The following is a 14,005-nucleotide window of genomic DNA, read 5'->3' as shown; positions in this document are numbered from 1 at the left end:
ATTTTTAAAAATTTGAATTATTGCATTATAATGAATACTATGGGAGATGACACTTGTACTTTCCAGAAATATATTATTTTGGGGGAAGAGCACACAAAATGTTCAAAAAACCTACCTGCCCTCAACACTGCTCTGCCTGTCACTTAGGGTTGTTATCTTACCCCTTTAAAACCAAACACATATGAAATCCACAGCCTGCATGGCTAATTAGCAATTCATTTAGATGTATGATACATGGCTGCACAGAAATCAGTTCAGTCTGCAGCATCTAAATGAGTTGCTAATTAGCCATGCAGGCTGTGGATTTCGTATGTGTTTGGTTTTAAAAGGGTGAGGTGGCAGCCCTACTGTCCCTGCTAGATGTGTAAGTTACATACGTTTCTCAGCAAGTCGGTGCTGGTTTTGTTGCAATTTTGTAAATAACAGACATTATGCTTAATGCCAAAGGTATTAAAAGATAAAAATATAGAAAAGCCAGTATTTATTCCCAGAAAAGGTTGCACCCCTTTGGCACTCCATTCAGTTATAGCCTAGGCAGAAGGAGAGTGCCAGAATTGGGAGAACAATGTTGCTCCTTCCTTTTCTGCAGTATTTGTCTGCACGGCTGTGTGATTGTTTGTTGCAAGGCAGCTTTGTTTATATGCTGCGTCTGTTAACCTCTGCCATTACAATTGAGTAATCAACCAATGATCATTCAAATTATGTGACCGGTTACAGTTCACAAGCAACCAATAAATTACTAGGAGGAGGGCAGTATCAACATCCAATAGGAAACAAGTAAGGGCAAAGCCTGGGCATGATGATGTCATCATATAGGAAGTTCTTGGTGTGTCAGGTTCAAAATAGGCCACTCCCATCACTTCAGAAAACTGGTCAGAGAGACAGGAGAAGGACTGAGTTCATAGGTATAAATATTAGCTTTTACAATGGCATTTTTACTTTTTGTTATGGAAAATGGTTTTTCTAACACATTGAGAGCATTGTTAGTGGTTTCATAAGATTTGTACATTGAAGGTGAACAACCCCTTTAAGGGATAAAATGATCCAATTTAAGATGCTTCACCAAATATATATCACGCCCAGAGACTTAAGGTTATGGGTAGAATAGAAGGGGCTAAATGTCCTAAATGCGGTACAGCAGAGGCTGGTTTCCTACACTTAATCTGGGACTGTCCCAAAGTAATAACATATTGGAGGGAGGTGACTCGATATAGCAATGAACACCTGTCTCTCCCTGGAATCTGTACTCCTGAAGTCTGTATACTAGGTATAATTGATGAAGTGGTACCGTTACAAAAAACTAGAACATTACTACGCTCCATAGTATTTTATGCAAAAAAACTAATTATTATGAAATGGATGAGTCCTAATGCCCCCACACTCCAGCAGTGGATTGATTTATTAAATGCCACCCTTCCCCTAATCAAGCTGACCTATAATGCTCGGGGAACTCCTACAAAATTTGGGAAAATATGGACCCCTTGGTTGGATGTCAATCCCCAGGCTTCGTTATCAGATTGCTAGACTCTGACTGCAAGTATGTGTTTGTGATGTGTCAGTCACTGTGTTCTGATATCACTTGTACCCAGTCTACTCCATAAATGTCAAGTACGATGATTATTTTTACTGTTTATGTTTTTTGATTTTCTTTTGTGTTTAAAATGCAAAAATAAAAAACCTTTTTAAAAAAAAAAAAGATGCGGTTTTATTGTGCACACCATGTGAACATTTACAGTGGGTTGGAGAGGAAACCTAGGCATTTCGTGCTCTAACGCTCCCGGCACTTCATCAGAGTTAAGTGTTTGTCACGTGCTCTAGGCTTTAAATAGACTAAGTGATTGGTGTCAATTAAAAAATTCATTAAGAACATTTTATTACAAAAGTTCATTTTTTTTGCTAATGAATTTAAATGAACTTTTGTAACGATTTTCTTAATGAATTTTTTGCACTTCACCTGGTCTGAGGTGGCGAAGGCAAGTCTGGCGCAAGAGGTAACGTTCAGTAAAATCTGCATCTTGGTGAATTTGTGTAGTTATGTCCATTCGCCAGAGCGCAAATTCGCTAGGCGTTAGGGAGCGAAGTACCACTAGAGTCTTATCTCCTTAGCTAGCAAAGTTACGTCGGTGACCGTTAGTAAATCAGTTGAATTCGAAATGACGTCACGCTGGCGAATTTTTGCCAGCGTTAGTCACTTGCCCTTTAGTAAATTAAGGTTGGTTTGCCTCCAATAAGGATTTATTCTATCTTAGTTAGGATCAAGTATGAGGTACTATTTTATTGTTACAGAAAAAAAGGAAATCATTAAAAAAAAATTGGAATATTTGGATTATATGGATTAAAGGAAGTCTATGGGAGACGGCCTTTCCGTAATTTGGAACATTCTGGATAACGGGTTTTCGGATAACAGATCCTATACCTGTACATATCTAACAAGTTCTCCAATGGAAAGCTTTCTGTTGGTGGACTCCTAAAACAAACATTTCACCATCCAACAATGATTAGACTAGTGGTAAGGAATAGTCCCAGATACAAAGCAAGAAAAAATAAATAAATAAAATCTGCATAATGGTGGCCATTATTAACATGTCAATGTGTCCAAATCTTATCCTAACTGAGAGGAACCACTGACAAGGTAGAGTACTGCCGTCTGAATCCTTTTATATAGGTTACAAAAATGCTAGACAGCACACACAATTCATATATAGTTTTCATTTAAGCACCAATTACTGGAAATATCGAAACACTGTTTATAAGGGTTAAATTTACCAGATAATTATGACTTATTTATTTATAATACACATATTTACAAGCCATATTTACAAATTAACAGATTTTAGATTATTAATATACAGCTCTGGTATATTATGGGACTATGCAAATAATAATCATGTATTTAAGCACTGCAAAAAACATTTAGGACGTTTTAGGGATATTTATTTTATTACTGACTGAAATTAATGGATTTTGATGTAGATGATTAATAAAAGACAGCATTTGGACTTGTAAGGATGGTTTGATGTCTTTGGTGAGGCCCCAAGTGGACTATTCACTTGCACACTTGTAATATTTGCACCTGTAAACCCAAAGGCTAATGGCTTTAAAGTAAACAGCAGTACTTTCAAACAATTGCTCTTGTGTTAAGAGGCAAGTTGTCAATTCAGACACATATTGTATTAAAAGATTTATATTATGACAAAAAATAAAGTTGGCTGAACATCTCTCACCAAGCTAGGCAAAATCTGCCCAGTGTTGTCATTTATTTAATTCTGTAAGCACAAAGTCTCCAGGGATAAACAGGTTTTTTTTAAATGTTTTATTATAAATGAAAGCTTTATGTTTGTTAGCTTTGAACAAGACACCTGACCTACCACTCTGCAAAAATGCACTAAAACTATTTGGACATGCACAGTATGAAACTTGTACATATATCTTGACAACATTGTGCATTATTGTGACACTAATAACCTGTGATGAATGTTCACATTTCATCTGCTGTTGGCTATGCGGATAAGCTGCATTTATCGGCCAATCTGTGCTATATTTCCTATATAAGTTCCTTCGTGCTAATGTCTAGCATTCCAGTGCAAAGGATACTTATACAGGAGAATTTTCTTTTTTCTGCTCCCCCTCTCTCTGCTTCAGACACTTGCATCAAAATGTAGCAGTAAAGCGAATGCAAAATTATTTCTGTATACCCCTATATGGCCATAGTAGGGGGAACAGTTACTACTTGTGGGTTAAGGGATGCAGTATACACAAATACAACAATATGATGAGTATACAGGACATGCTTGTTAACTAAAGGTGGCCATACACAGATGTCGCTCATTCTTCCAGTTTATTTAGTATTAAAGGGAAAAAAAACTTAATAAAAAAAATTTTAAAAAAACTTTAAAAAGTAGTGTTTCTTGCTGATTTATTGAATATTTCTGCAAAATCTAGCCTAATAATCCCTCCGGTCTCTTCCACTTCCTGTCCACTGAATTGTATTTATGTGCAGAGTAGCTGGCAGCACTCAGCACTGTAGAATAGGAACCAATCAGAAGCTAACAGGACCTGAAAGGGAACTGAAGCCTGTCTTTGCTTGTGTGACTGCAGGGCTGTGATTGGCTATCCCCATCCTACTGTGCTTCTGGCAGGGACCGTTACGACACGCCCACCCCTCATTTGAAACATGAACAGGGACCAGAGAATTTCTATAGGGAGCTCAAACAAAGGGGTCATTTTTTTAAACAAAATTAATTTACAGCCAAAAGTAAAACCAGCAACATATATTATACATTGTTGCACATAAATTAAGGGCTTTTTCTTTTATCCTACATTTCTCCTTTAAGAATCTTGCCATATTCAATATAGCATATTCCTTCTTTTAATATGGTCTTATACCTGTTATAAAAAACAGTAAAATTCTGTAAGGCCCATTAGAAAGTGTATATGTTTTTCACTGGAAAATCTATTCATGTCTGGCTTACTTTTTACATACATACGGAACAACAGCCCACACTTTGAGGCTTGTCTTTGCGTCATGAACTTCCTATTGGGTTTTCTTCAACAAATATTCAGACATTGACATGGATACATTCTTTGTTATTTTATTAACAAAAGAAATGTTTATGAGACTGTCCCAAATTTCACTTTATCAAGTCACAAATCGCTTTGCACTCCGCAGGGAAACGAAGTAACTTTAGGTCAGTGTAATTAAGCAATACAGTGTTAGTAATGCTTAGTATCACAGTTGTGTCCAATATCCTGCCTCCAGCTGTTGTCAAAATACAGCTCCTTGCATCCACAGACAGATGAAGGCTGTTGCTCTGGGAATTGTAGTTTAATTACAATTTCACTTTGTGACATAATAAATTTGTTTGCAGCAGAGCCTGCAGATTGTGTGCTCCATCCTATTCTATGTTGGTTCATACTATTGTATCCTTGTTGTTAACATAAACCATTTTCATTGAATTATTCTGTATATGGTAGTGGTACGTTCCAAGCAGAATGATATTTCTGATTGAGACAACAGCCGGCTAAAGGGCACTCTGACATAAGGAAGCATGTGCCATATCCCAAATGCAGGCCCCAATGGCTCCTAGACAAGACCACATGCAGGGTCCTGAACCTTAGGGAGGCATTCTACAAATCAAAGGTAAAAAGCCAAGTGACATTCACACTGTTACATCCCTTAGGATCACATTAGCACAGATTTATCAATTACGGACTTGCCTTTCTAATTTCCCTTGTGGGAAAGCAAGGAAGGCTGCAGAGGAACTTCTCGTGAGTTTTTTTTTTTTATATACACAATTTTTTTAGGGTCAGAAGCACCGACACTACTCACAATTTATATGCAACTAATAATGGAACATGTGAAGAATGTGGGCAGCCTGGGTATGTGGGGAATGATTTGCCCATAAGTGTAGCTAAATGTTAGCTGCTGGTTAATGGCAAATCCCATCACGATCTATAATACATTATCCAGGACACAATGGCCTTTCCCTTATGTACAGACCAGCCTTGCGCTGTGATGTTGCTAGCCATGATCCGGCCCCCTTAGCTGCTACTTGGGTGGGGTATGAGCAGTATCATGAGAGAGAGAGGCAACTGACATACTCATCTTCTCACTCAGGATGGTCAGTGCCCCCCCCCCCCAGGTGATAGAGAATTACAAGGGACTGCTGCCCGGGGCTTGATGAGAGCTGGAGATGAGCAACAAGCGAAGTGAGGAAGGTTGAGCATCCCTGATATTCTATACTGAATATGAAACGGATTCCACCCATTGGGGTGCCAGTGCCTTACCTAGTAGGAGCAGCCTGTGCGTCTGTTTGTATTCCCTCTTCTGCTCCTTCAGCACCCTGTCTATGCTCTTGCTCACTTTCTTGGCCTCTTTCTCTGCCTCCTTCTCCTCCAGTCGGAGCTTGTCCCATCCCTTGTGCAGAGGGTGCTGCGGCGGCTGCTGCTGCTGGGGGTGCGGCGCTTTGCTGGCCTTGTGCTGCTCTTTGCTCTCCCCGCTGCCTCCCCCATTCTGCAGTAAGAGCACGAGTCCATCCGCGCTGTCCCCTCCTCGGCCGGGCTTGCACTGCTCCACTCTGCGGGGCTGTCCCGGTACATCTCGTGTCTGTGACGCCCCCGGCCGGTGTAGGTCCCCTTGCCTCAGGTCCCCGGCTCGGAGCGGCACTGACAATTCCGGCGGCTGTTCGCTGTCCGAGGTGGTGGTGGCAGCGTTAGAGACGGAACCACTGGGATCTCCAAAGAGCCGCGGCCGTAGACTGTAACACAGCCCCATGGCTTACACTAACCTAGTAACCTACACGTGCCGCTCCCCCAAATCACTAGCTGGAGCTCCTGCAGTCTATCCGCCGCCCGGGCCACACAAAATCCCCGTAGGCGCAGGGGAAAATCCAATGGATCCAAAGAGGCCGTATAAGGAATAGAGCGGCGGCACCCCTCTTCCAGCAGTGACAGATGCAGATACCCAGCGCTGACAAAATATCACAGGAACGACTGAAGCAGAATAGGTCTAGCTCTTCATCCTCCAGCCACGGATCCCGGGAGCTGGGGCAGCAGGAGACGGGGAGCCCACAATCCCGTCACATTCCCAGCGTGCCATTTTGCATTTTCTCCCGTCAGGCTAGTGCGCACATCCACACTCCCCGCTGGCCGGAGGATCACCTGACGCGCGCGCGCACACACTCTCTCCCTCTCAGTCTCGCAATACTCGCTGCCAGCGGACTTAGCTGCTACATAGTTACATAGTTAAATTGGGTTGAAAAAAGACAAAGTCCATCAAGTTCAACCCCTCCAAATGAAAACCCAGCATCCATACACACACCCCTCCCTACTTTTAATTAAAATTCTATATACCCATACCTATATTAACTATAGAGTTTAGTATCACAATAGCCTTTAATATTATGTCTGTCCAAAAAATCATCCAAGCCATTCTTAAAGGCATTAACTGAATCAGCCATCACAACATCACCCGGCAGTGCATTCCACAACCTCACTGTCCTGACTGTGAAGAACCCCCTACGTTGCTTCAAATGAAAGTTCTTTTCTTCTAGTCTAAAGGGGTGGCCTCTGGTACGGTGATCCACTTTATGGGTAAAAAGGTCCCCTGCCATTTGTCTATAATGTCCTCTAATGTACTTGTAAAGTGTAATCATGTCCCCTCGCAAGCGCCTTTTTTCCAGAGAAAACAACCCCAACCTTGACAGTCTACCCTCATAATTTAAGTCTTCCGTCCCTCTAACCAATTTAGTTGCACGTCTCTGCACTCTCTCCAGCTCATTTATATCCCTCTTAAGGACTAGAGTCCAAAACTGAACTGCATACTCCAGATGAGGCCTTACCAGGGACCTATAAAGAGGCATAATTATGTTTTCATCCCTTGAGTTAATGCCCTTTTTTATGCAAGACAGAACTTTATTTGCTTTAGTAGCCACAGAATGACACTGCCCAGAATTAGACAACGTGTTATCTACAAAGACCCCTAGATCCTTTTCATTTAAGGAAACTCCCAACACATTGCCATTTAGTGTATAACTTGCATTTATATTATTTTTGCCAAAGTGCATAACCTTGCATTTATCAACATTGAACCTCATTTTCCAGTTTGCTGCCCAGTTTTCCAGTTTAGACAGATCACTTTGCAAAGTGGCAGCATCCTGCATGGAACCTATAGTTCTGCACAATTTAGTATCATCTGCAAAAATAGAAACAGTACTTTCAATGCCCACCTCCAGGTCATTAATAAACAAGTTGAAAAGCAAGGGACCTAGTACAGAGCCCTGCGGTACTCCACTAACAACACTGGTCCAATTAGAAAATGTTCCATTTACCACCACTCTTTGTAGTCTATCTTTTAGCCAGTTCGCTATCCAGGTACAAATACTATGTTCCAGGCCAACATTCCTTAATTTAACCAGTAACCTTTTGTGTGGCACTGTATCAAATGCTTTAGCAAAGTCTAAGTAAATCACATCCACTGCCATCCCAGAATCGAGGTCTCTACTTACATTCTCGTAAAAAGAAATTAAGTTAGTCTGGCAAGATCTATTACGCATAAAACCATGCTGGCACAAACTCATAGTATTATGATTTGCTATGAAGTCCAGTATCTTATCCTTTATTAACCCTTCGAAAAGCTTTCCTAATACTGACGTCAGACTAACTGGCCTATAGTTTTGAGGCTGAGAACGGGATCCTTTTTTGAATAGAGGCACCACATTAGCAATTCGCCAGTCTCTTGGCACAATACCAGATCTCAATGAATCCTGAAAAATTAAGTAAAGAGGTTTGGCAATCACAGAGCTAAGCTCGCTAATTACCCTGGGATGAATACCATCTGGCCCTGGACCTTTGTTAATCTTAACCTGTTCAAGTCTCTTTTGAATTTCTTCTTGTGTGAACCATGCATCATTAGTTGTATTACTAGAATTGGGAGTGTTAAGAAGGAAACCTTCACTTACTGGTTCTTCATTTGTGTAAACAGATGAAAAATACGAGTTCAGAATCTGCGCTTTTATTTTGTTTTCATCAACCAGCTGATCCCCCTCTGATAGTAAGGGTCCCACCCCTTCCTGCTTCATTTTTTTACTATTGACATATTTATAAAATAATTTGGGATTTTTTTTACTGCTTGCTGCAATATCCTTTTCTATAGCAATTTTAGCTTGCCTTATAGCTTCTTTGCATGATTTATTGGCCTCCTTGTACCTTATAAATGTTTCGGCTGTACCAGCTAACTTGAAAGCCTTAAAAGCACGTCTTTTCTGGTCCACTTTACCGTAATACCCTCTGCATAAGCACTTAACCCGCCCTGGGACCAATACCCTGCACATGGTGGGCGCATCTACTGATCTAAATAAGGCTTGCGCTCTGTGGAACGCAACGTTGTTGGTATAATAACGGTGTCATACGGTCAAAGAGGGGGTTCGATCTTCTAGAGCCTGCTCGCCAGCTTCTCGTATCAGTTTCAGTTCTCTGCTTCAGTTTTGTAGAGCTGCAGTATAAACTGTTATTGCTGTCAGTTGTTCCACTTGAAAATGATGTTAGAATTAGTGCCAGTCCTGAAAAACATTAGTAAAAGCCACTATGCCCAGAGGTGTAACTATAGAGGAAGCAGGGGAGGCTAGGGGGCCCCATGAGGCTCTATTGAGCAATTTCAACATTTATTGGTAAAACAGGGCAATCTCTGGATATGTTGGGGGCCCTGAAATTAATTTCCTGTGGGGCCCAGTTACATCTAGTTACGCCACTGACTATGCATACCTCCCAACATTTTGGAAGTAAAAAGAGGGATAAAAAAAATTTTCCCCGCACGTAGCGCAGCAATTTTTGACCACACCCCTTTCTGTGGCCACACCCCCTAATTACCATGTTTGTTTTACAAAATTTGGCAGTTTATGAAAGTTTGAAAATATTTCTCCTTATCTAAACTGTGTTTTTGTGTCTCAAAATTGTTACAAAGTATCTTATTTGCACCTGTTAGCTGTTCTGGGCTCTCTGCTAAAAGCCAATTAAGTGAGAAACTTTGTTTCTTTTTCTGGCTGTTCAGTGCATAGAAAAGAGGGACTTTCCAGTACAAATGAGGGACTGCGGGTTGAGCTGTCAAAAGAGGGACTGGTATGGACTATGCCCCATGTAATAGAACTTAAAGGAGAAGGAAAGCCCCAGGGCGCAAAACCCCTCCCCCCCTCCCCTGTGTTGCCCCCCCTCCCTCCTCCCCCCTGGCCTACCTGTCCCCCTGGGCAAATGCCCCTAACTTGTTACTCACCCCTCTGCGCAGGTTCTGTCCACGGAGTTCACAGTCGCCATCTTCTCCCACGCGCGTCTTCTTCCTGCTCTGACCGGCGTCTTCTGGCGCATGCGCAGTAGGAACAGGTACCGGTACAGCTCTATTGCGCATGCGCCGAATGTCACGAAGTGAAATCGGAAAACTTCGTGACATTCGGCGCATGCGCAGTAGAGCTGTACCGGTACCTGTTCCTACTGCGCATGCGCCAGAAGACGCCGGTCAGAGCAGGAAGAAGACGCGCGTGGGAGAAGATGGCGACTGTGAACTCCGTGGACAGAACCTGCGCAGAGGGGTGAGTAACAAGTTAGGGGCATTTGCCCAGGGGGACAGGTAGGCCAGGGGGGAGGAGGGAGGGGGGGCAACACAGGGGAGGGGGGGAGGGGTTTTGCGCCCTGGGGCTTTCCTTCTCCTTTAAGCCCCCCCACCTGCTGACTTTATCCACATGATCTGGTCCTGTCCCCCAGTCCAGTTATTCTGGTCCAAAGTAATGGAGACCCTAGCCACTGTACTGGGCACTCCACAGATAGATGACCCGGTGGTATGCATACTGGGAGTGATTGATGATCCAATACCAACAACGCTGCTAGAAATCGGTTACGCTCCCTTATGTTCTACGCAAAAAAAAACAGTGATTATGCACTGGATGGGATATACCCCTCCTACCATACCATTCTGGAGAAGGCTGTTAGATGGAGCTCTTCCTTTAACTAAATTAACATATGAAACAAGAGGGGCACCAGAAAAATTCAACAAATTGTGGGGGGCCTGGTGTGACAGAGACTCCCTGGTACACATATAACATATTTGTATTTGCTTTATATACTTATCTTCATACAGGCACTTACAACTGTTATTAATGATGCCAGTTATTGTAGTGACGCTGTATATGCACCAGTCAATCAATCACATCTGTAAAATGTATTTTATTTTCTGTTTTGGGTTGTTTTTTCTTGTGGTTAAAACAATAAAATTTACCTTTAAAAAAAGAAGGGGAGCAAACCAGCTTACCTCTCCCTGCTTCTGTAGCAAAAAAGTGCAACATTTACACCAAATCTGTTCTTGCACTGTCCCTCTATTCTCCTTCCCACACACAAAACCTTCAACACTCGTTCTATGCTGGGACTTCCCAAAAGACCCCCTGTACAATCACTCCCCCTGCCCTTCCACCGACAGTCCTACTGGTTGTTCCTTTTTAGTACACTAGGGCAAATAGTTCCATTTAGCGCTTGTGGTGTCCAGTCCTCACTTGTAAGGTACTTATAATATACAGCACTGAAGAAAGATGAAAGGCAGGTCCTTTAGCATCCTTATTCCACACCATTTTGCTTTCCATAATTTCTGTTTGTCTTATAAACAGTAATTACACTAAAATCACACAAGTTAACTAAGTTTAGATAAAATTGACCATAGTATAAGTGCAAATATGATGTAGAACTTAAATTGTAAGCTCCATTTGGATAGGGACATGTAAGTAGCAGTCTCTCTTATTTACTGCTTAACCATGTTATATAAATAAAGTATAATTATCAAATAATTAACAATATTAAAAGGAAAACATACCACACTTTTTGTCATAAGCTCATTCCTTTGGACTTTTAGCCAAAAGGTATATTAAGGGGCCCATTCACTAAGCTCGAGTGAAGGATTCGAATGAAAAAAATTCGAATTTCGAAGTATTTTTTGGGTACTTCGACCATCGAATTGGTTAAATTCGTTCAAATACGAACGAAATCGAACGAATCGAACGAAAAATCGTTCGACTATTCAACCATTCGATAGTCGAAGTACTTTCCCTTTAAAAAAAACTTCGACCCCCTACTTCGGCAGATAAAACCTACCGAAGTCAATGTTAGCCTATGGGGAAGGTCCCCATAGGTTTGCTAACCTTTTTTTGATCGAAGGATTTTCCTTCGATCGAACGATTAAAATCCTTCGAATCGTTCGATTCGAAGGATTTAATCGTTCGATCGAACGAAAAATCCTTCGATCGATCGAACGAACGTTTAGCGCTAAATCCTTCGACTTCGATATTCGAAGTCGAAGGATTTCAATTCGAGGGTCGAATTTCGAAGTATTTTTTACTTCGAAATTCGACCCTTAGTGAATCTGCCCCTTACAGTAGCTAAACTTCCAGTGATAAAAGACACAGACATCCAAGATTCCAGAAATTGAAAGGGAACCATGATAGTCTGTCTTTTTACTTGCAGAAACCAATCCCCCACCCCCTTAAATTGGCAGTCATCCAATTCCAACCCATACAATTATACTGAATTATCAAACTCCTCCCTCACCTTGTTCCTTTGTGAAGTGGTGAATTCTGGGATTTGAAGCCCTTTTGTTTTCCAGAGTATCCACACTATGGAAAGCAGAGGGACTTCAAGTCCCAGAATCCTTCTCTTCAAAATGGAACAAGATGGGGCTTTGTTACACTATGGGTATAAGGGGAATCATTCATATGACTATCATTGCTTTCTTTCAATCTGTGTTACACAGTGTTATTAGTCAACTTTTTTTCATAAGCACAAGTGAATGAGCTCATATCAAAAATGGGGGGGGGGTAACTTTCTGTCTCAGAGACAGTCCTTGAATATGACTCTCTGCTCTTGGAATGTAAGATCTTGGAAATGCCCAATAATTTTTCAGATTGACCAACTGCATAGAAGAATTTTAGTAATCTTATGAGCAGAAATCTGATCTTATAGTCTGATATCGGTCCATAACCTACAGTCACTGGAAATTGTTTGCATTAATTTAACTTAAAGGTTAAAGTTACACAAGGTTAATTTAAAATGCCCCACACAGTGTGCAAAAAAAAGTCTGACAAACCTCTACAGTTATACCTTAAAAGGGACCCATCACCCAAAAAAAATATTCAAAATCCTATTTTATCACATTAGTCAAGCAAAATGAACTTTAATTACGCTATATCAATTATTTGAATCTTGTTTCCTTCAGTTCCTTCGTTCAGTGGGAATTCATAATTATAGCAAGTAGGCTGGAGTCATTTTGTGGACACTGTTATTAAGGCAAGCCTTGTATCATCTTAGAATCTTGTTTGTGCACCAGAATGATGGACCTAATGTCCATCCCCATGCCTTAGACATAGAGGAGGGGGCAGACAATATTTGATTGACAGTTGAGATTTTTTATTGAGTTTACAACAGCTATGCATGCTTTAAAAAAATAAAAATTGGATTTCATGTTTAATTTGAAAATAACTTTTATTATACAGTTTTTTATGTCTGGGTGGCAGGTTCACTTTAACCAATCACGTTACAATAATGCAAATGAGCTATCCAGGTTAAATTTTCAGTCTGGCACAAGAGTGCAGCTTACCTTGGGGTGCAAGTGTTTCTCAAAGGGAACCTGTAACGTAGACATAGAAAGCAGTATAATACAATTCCTTTTCAAATTAAACATGAAACCCACTTTTCTTTTTAATTAAAACATCCATCCAATCCAATGATATAAATCTACAGGTATGGGATCCATTATGTAGAAAACTGTTATCCAGAAAGCTCTGAATTACCTGAAAGGCCATCTCCCATAGATTCCATTATAATCAAATAATTCAAATTTGTAAAAAATATTTTCTTTTTCTCTGTATTAATAAAATAGTAACTTGCACTTGATCCAAACTTAGATATAATTAATCCTTACTGGAAGCAAAAGCAGCCTATTGGGTTTATTTAATGTTTACATGATTGTTTTATTAGACTTAAAGTATGAAGATCCAAATTATGGAAAGCTCTGTTATCCTGCATTCTGTATAATAGGTTCCTACCTCTATTTAAAAATCTCAGCTGTCAATTATATATTGCTTGCCGTGCCTTTATGCATGCATCAAGTCTAGTGGTGGGTGAGACATTACTTTCACTTTCTGCATTTCCTATATGTAACTGCACTGATCTCATTCCCCCTCCCTCCTCATCATCTATAATTGAGTAATCAGTGCATAGGCATGGGCATAAAGTCCCCCATTCTGGTGCATAAAGAAGATTTTTGGGTGATATAAAACTTGTCTTAATAACAGTCAGGGTCGGACTGGGTCGGAGGGACACCAAAAAATATCCTTTAGGCCCCGCTGACCCAGACACACTAACCATCTGATACTGAAGGCCCTCCCCACTTGCATATCACGATTGCGGAAGCAAATGGAAAATTACGTGAGGGGGTCAGAGGGTTTGCGTCTTTGGTATGTGGAGGACCTCAATTCCA

General features: G+C 40.9%; 1 protein-coding gene across 2 annotated transcripts in view; it reads right to left on the bottom strand.

Annotated features, from left to right (window-relative positions):
• The window catches only part of gnal.S (G protein subunit alpha L S homeolog), a 165,946-nt gene extending 159,270 nt beyond the window's left edge, over positions 1-6,676 (bottom strand). Inside the window, exon 1 of one of the 2 annotated variants that reach the window (XM_018268555.2) lies at positions 5,788-6,676. In XM_018268555.2, the coding sequence (XP_018124044.1) occupies positions 5,788-6,274 (487 nt within the window). In that variant the 5' untranslated portion in view covers positions 6,275-6,676. The remainder of the gene's footprint in view (positions 1-5,787) is intronic. The other variant, XM_018268556.2, reaches the window with a different exon arrangement.
• Positions 6,677-14,005: the final 7,329 nt, after the last annotated feature.

Source organism: Xenopus laevis, chromosome 6S, assembly GCF_017654675.1.
Source record: "Xenopus laevis strain J_2021 chromosome 6S, Xenopus_laevis_v10.1, whole genome shotgun sequence".
NCBI classification, from domain to species: Eukaryota; Metazoa; Chordata; class Amphibia; order Anura; family Pipidae; genus Xenopus; species Xenopus laevis.
The sequence above is the reverse complement of the archived record's forward strand: the minus strand, read 5'-3'. Positions and strand labels throughout refer to the sequence as shown.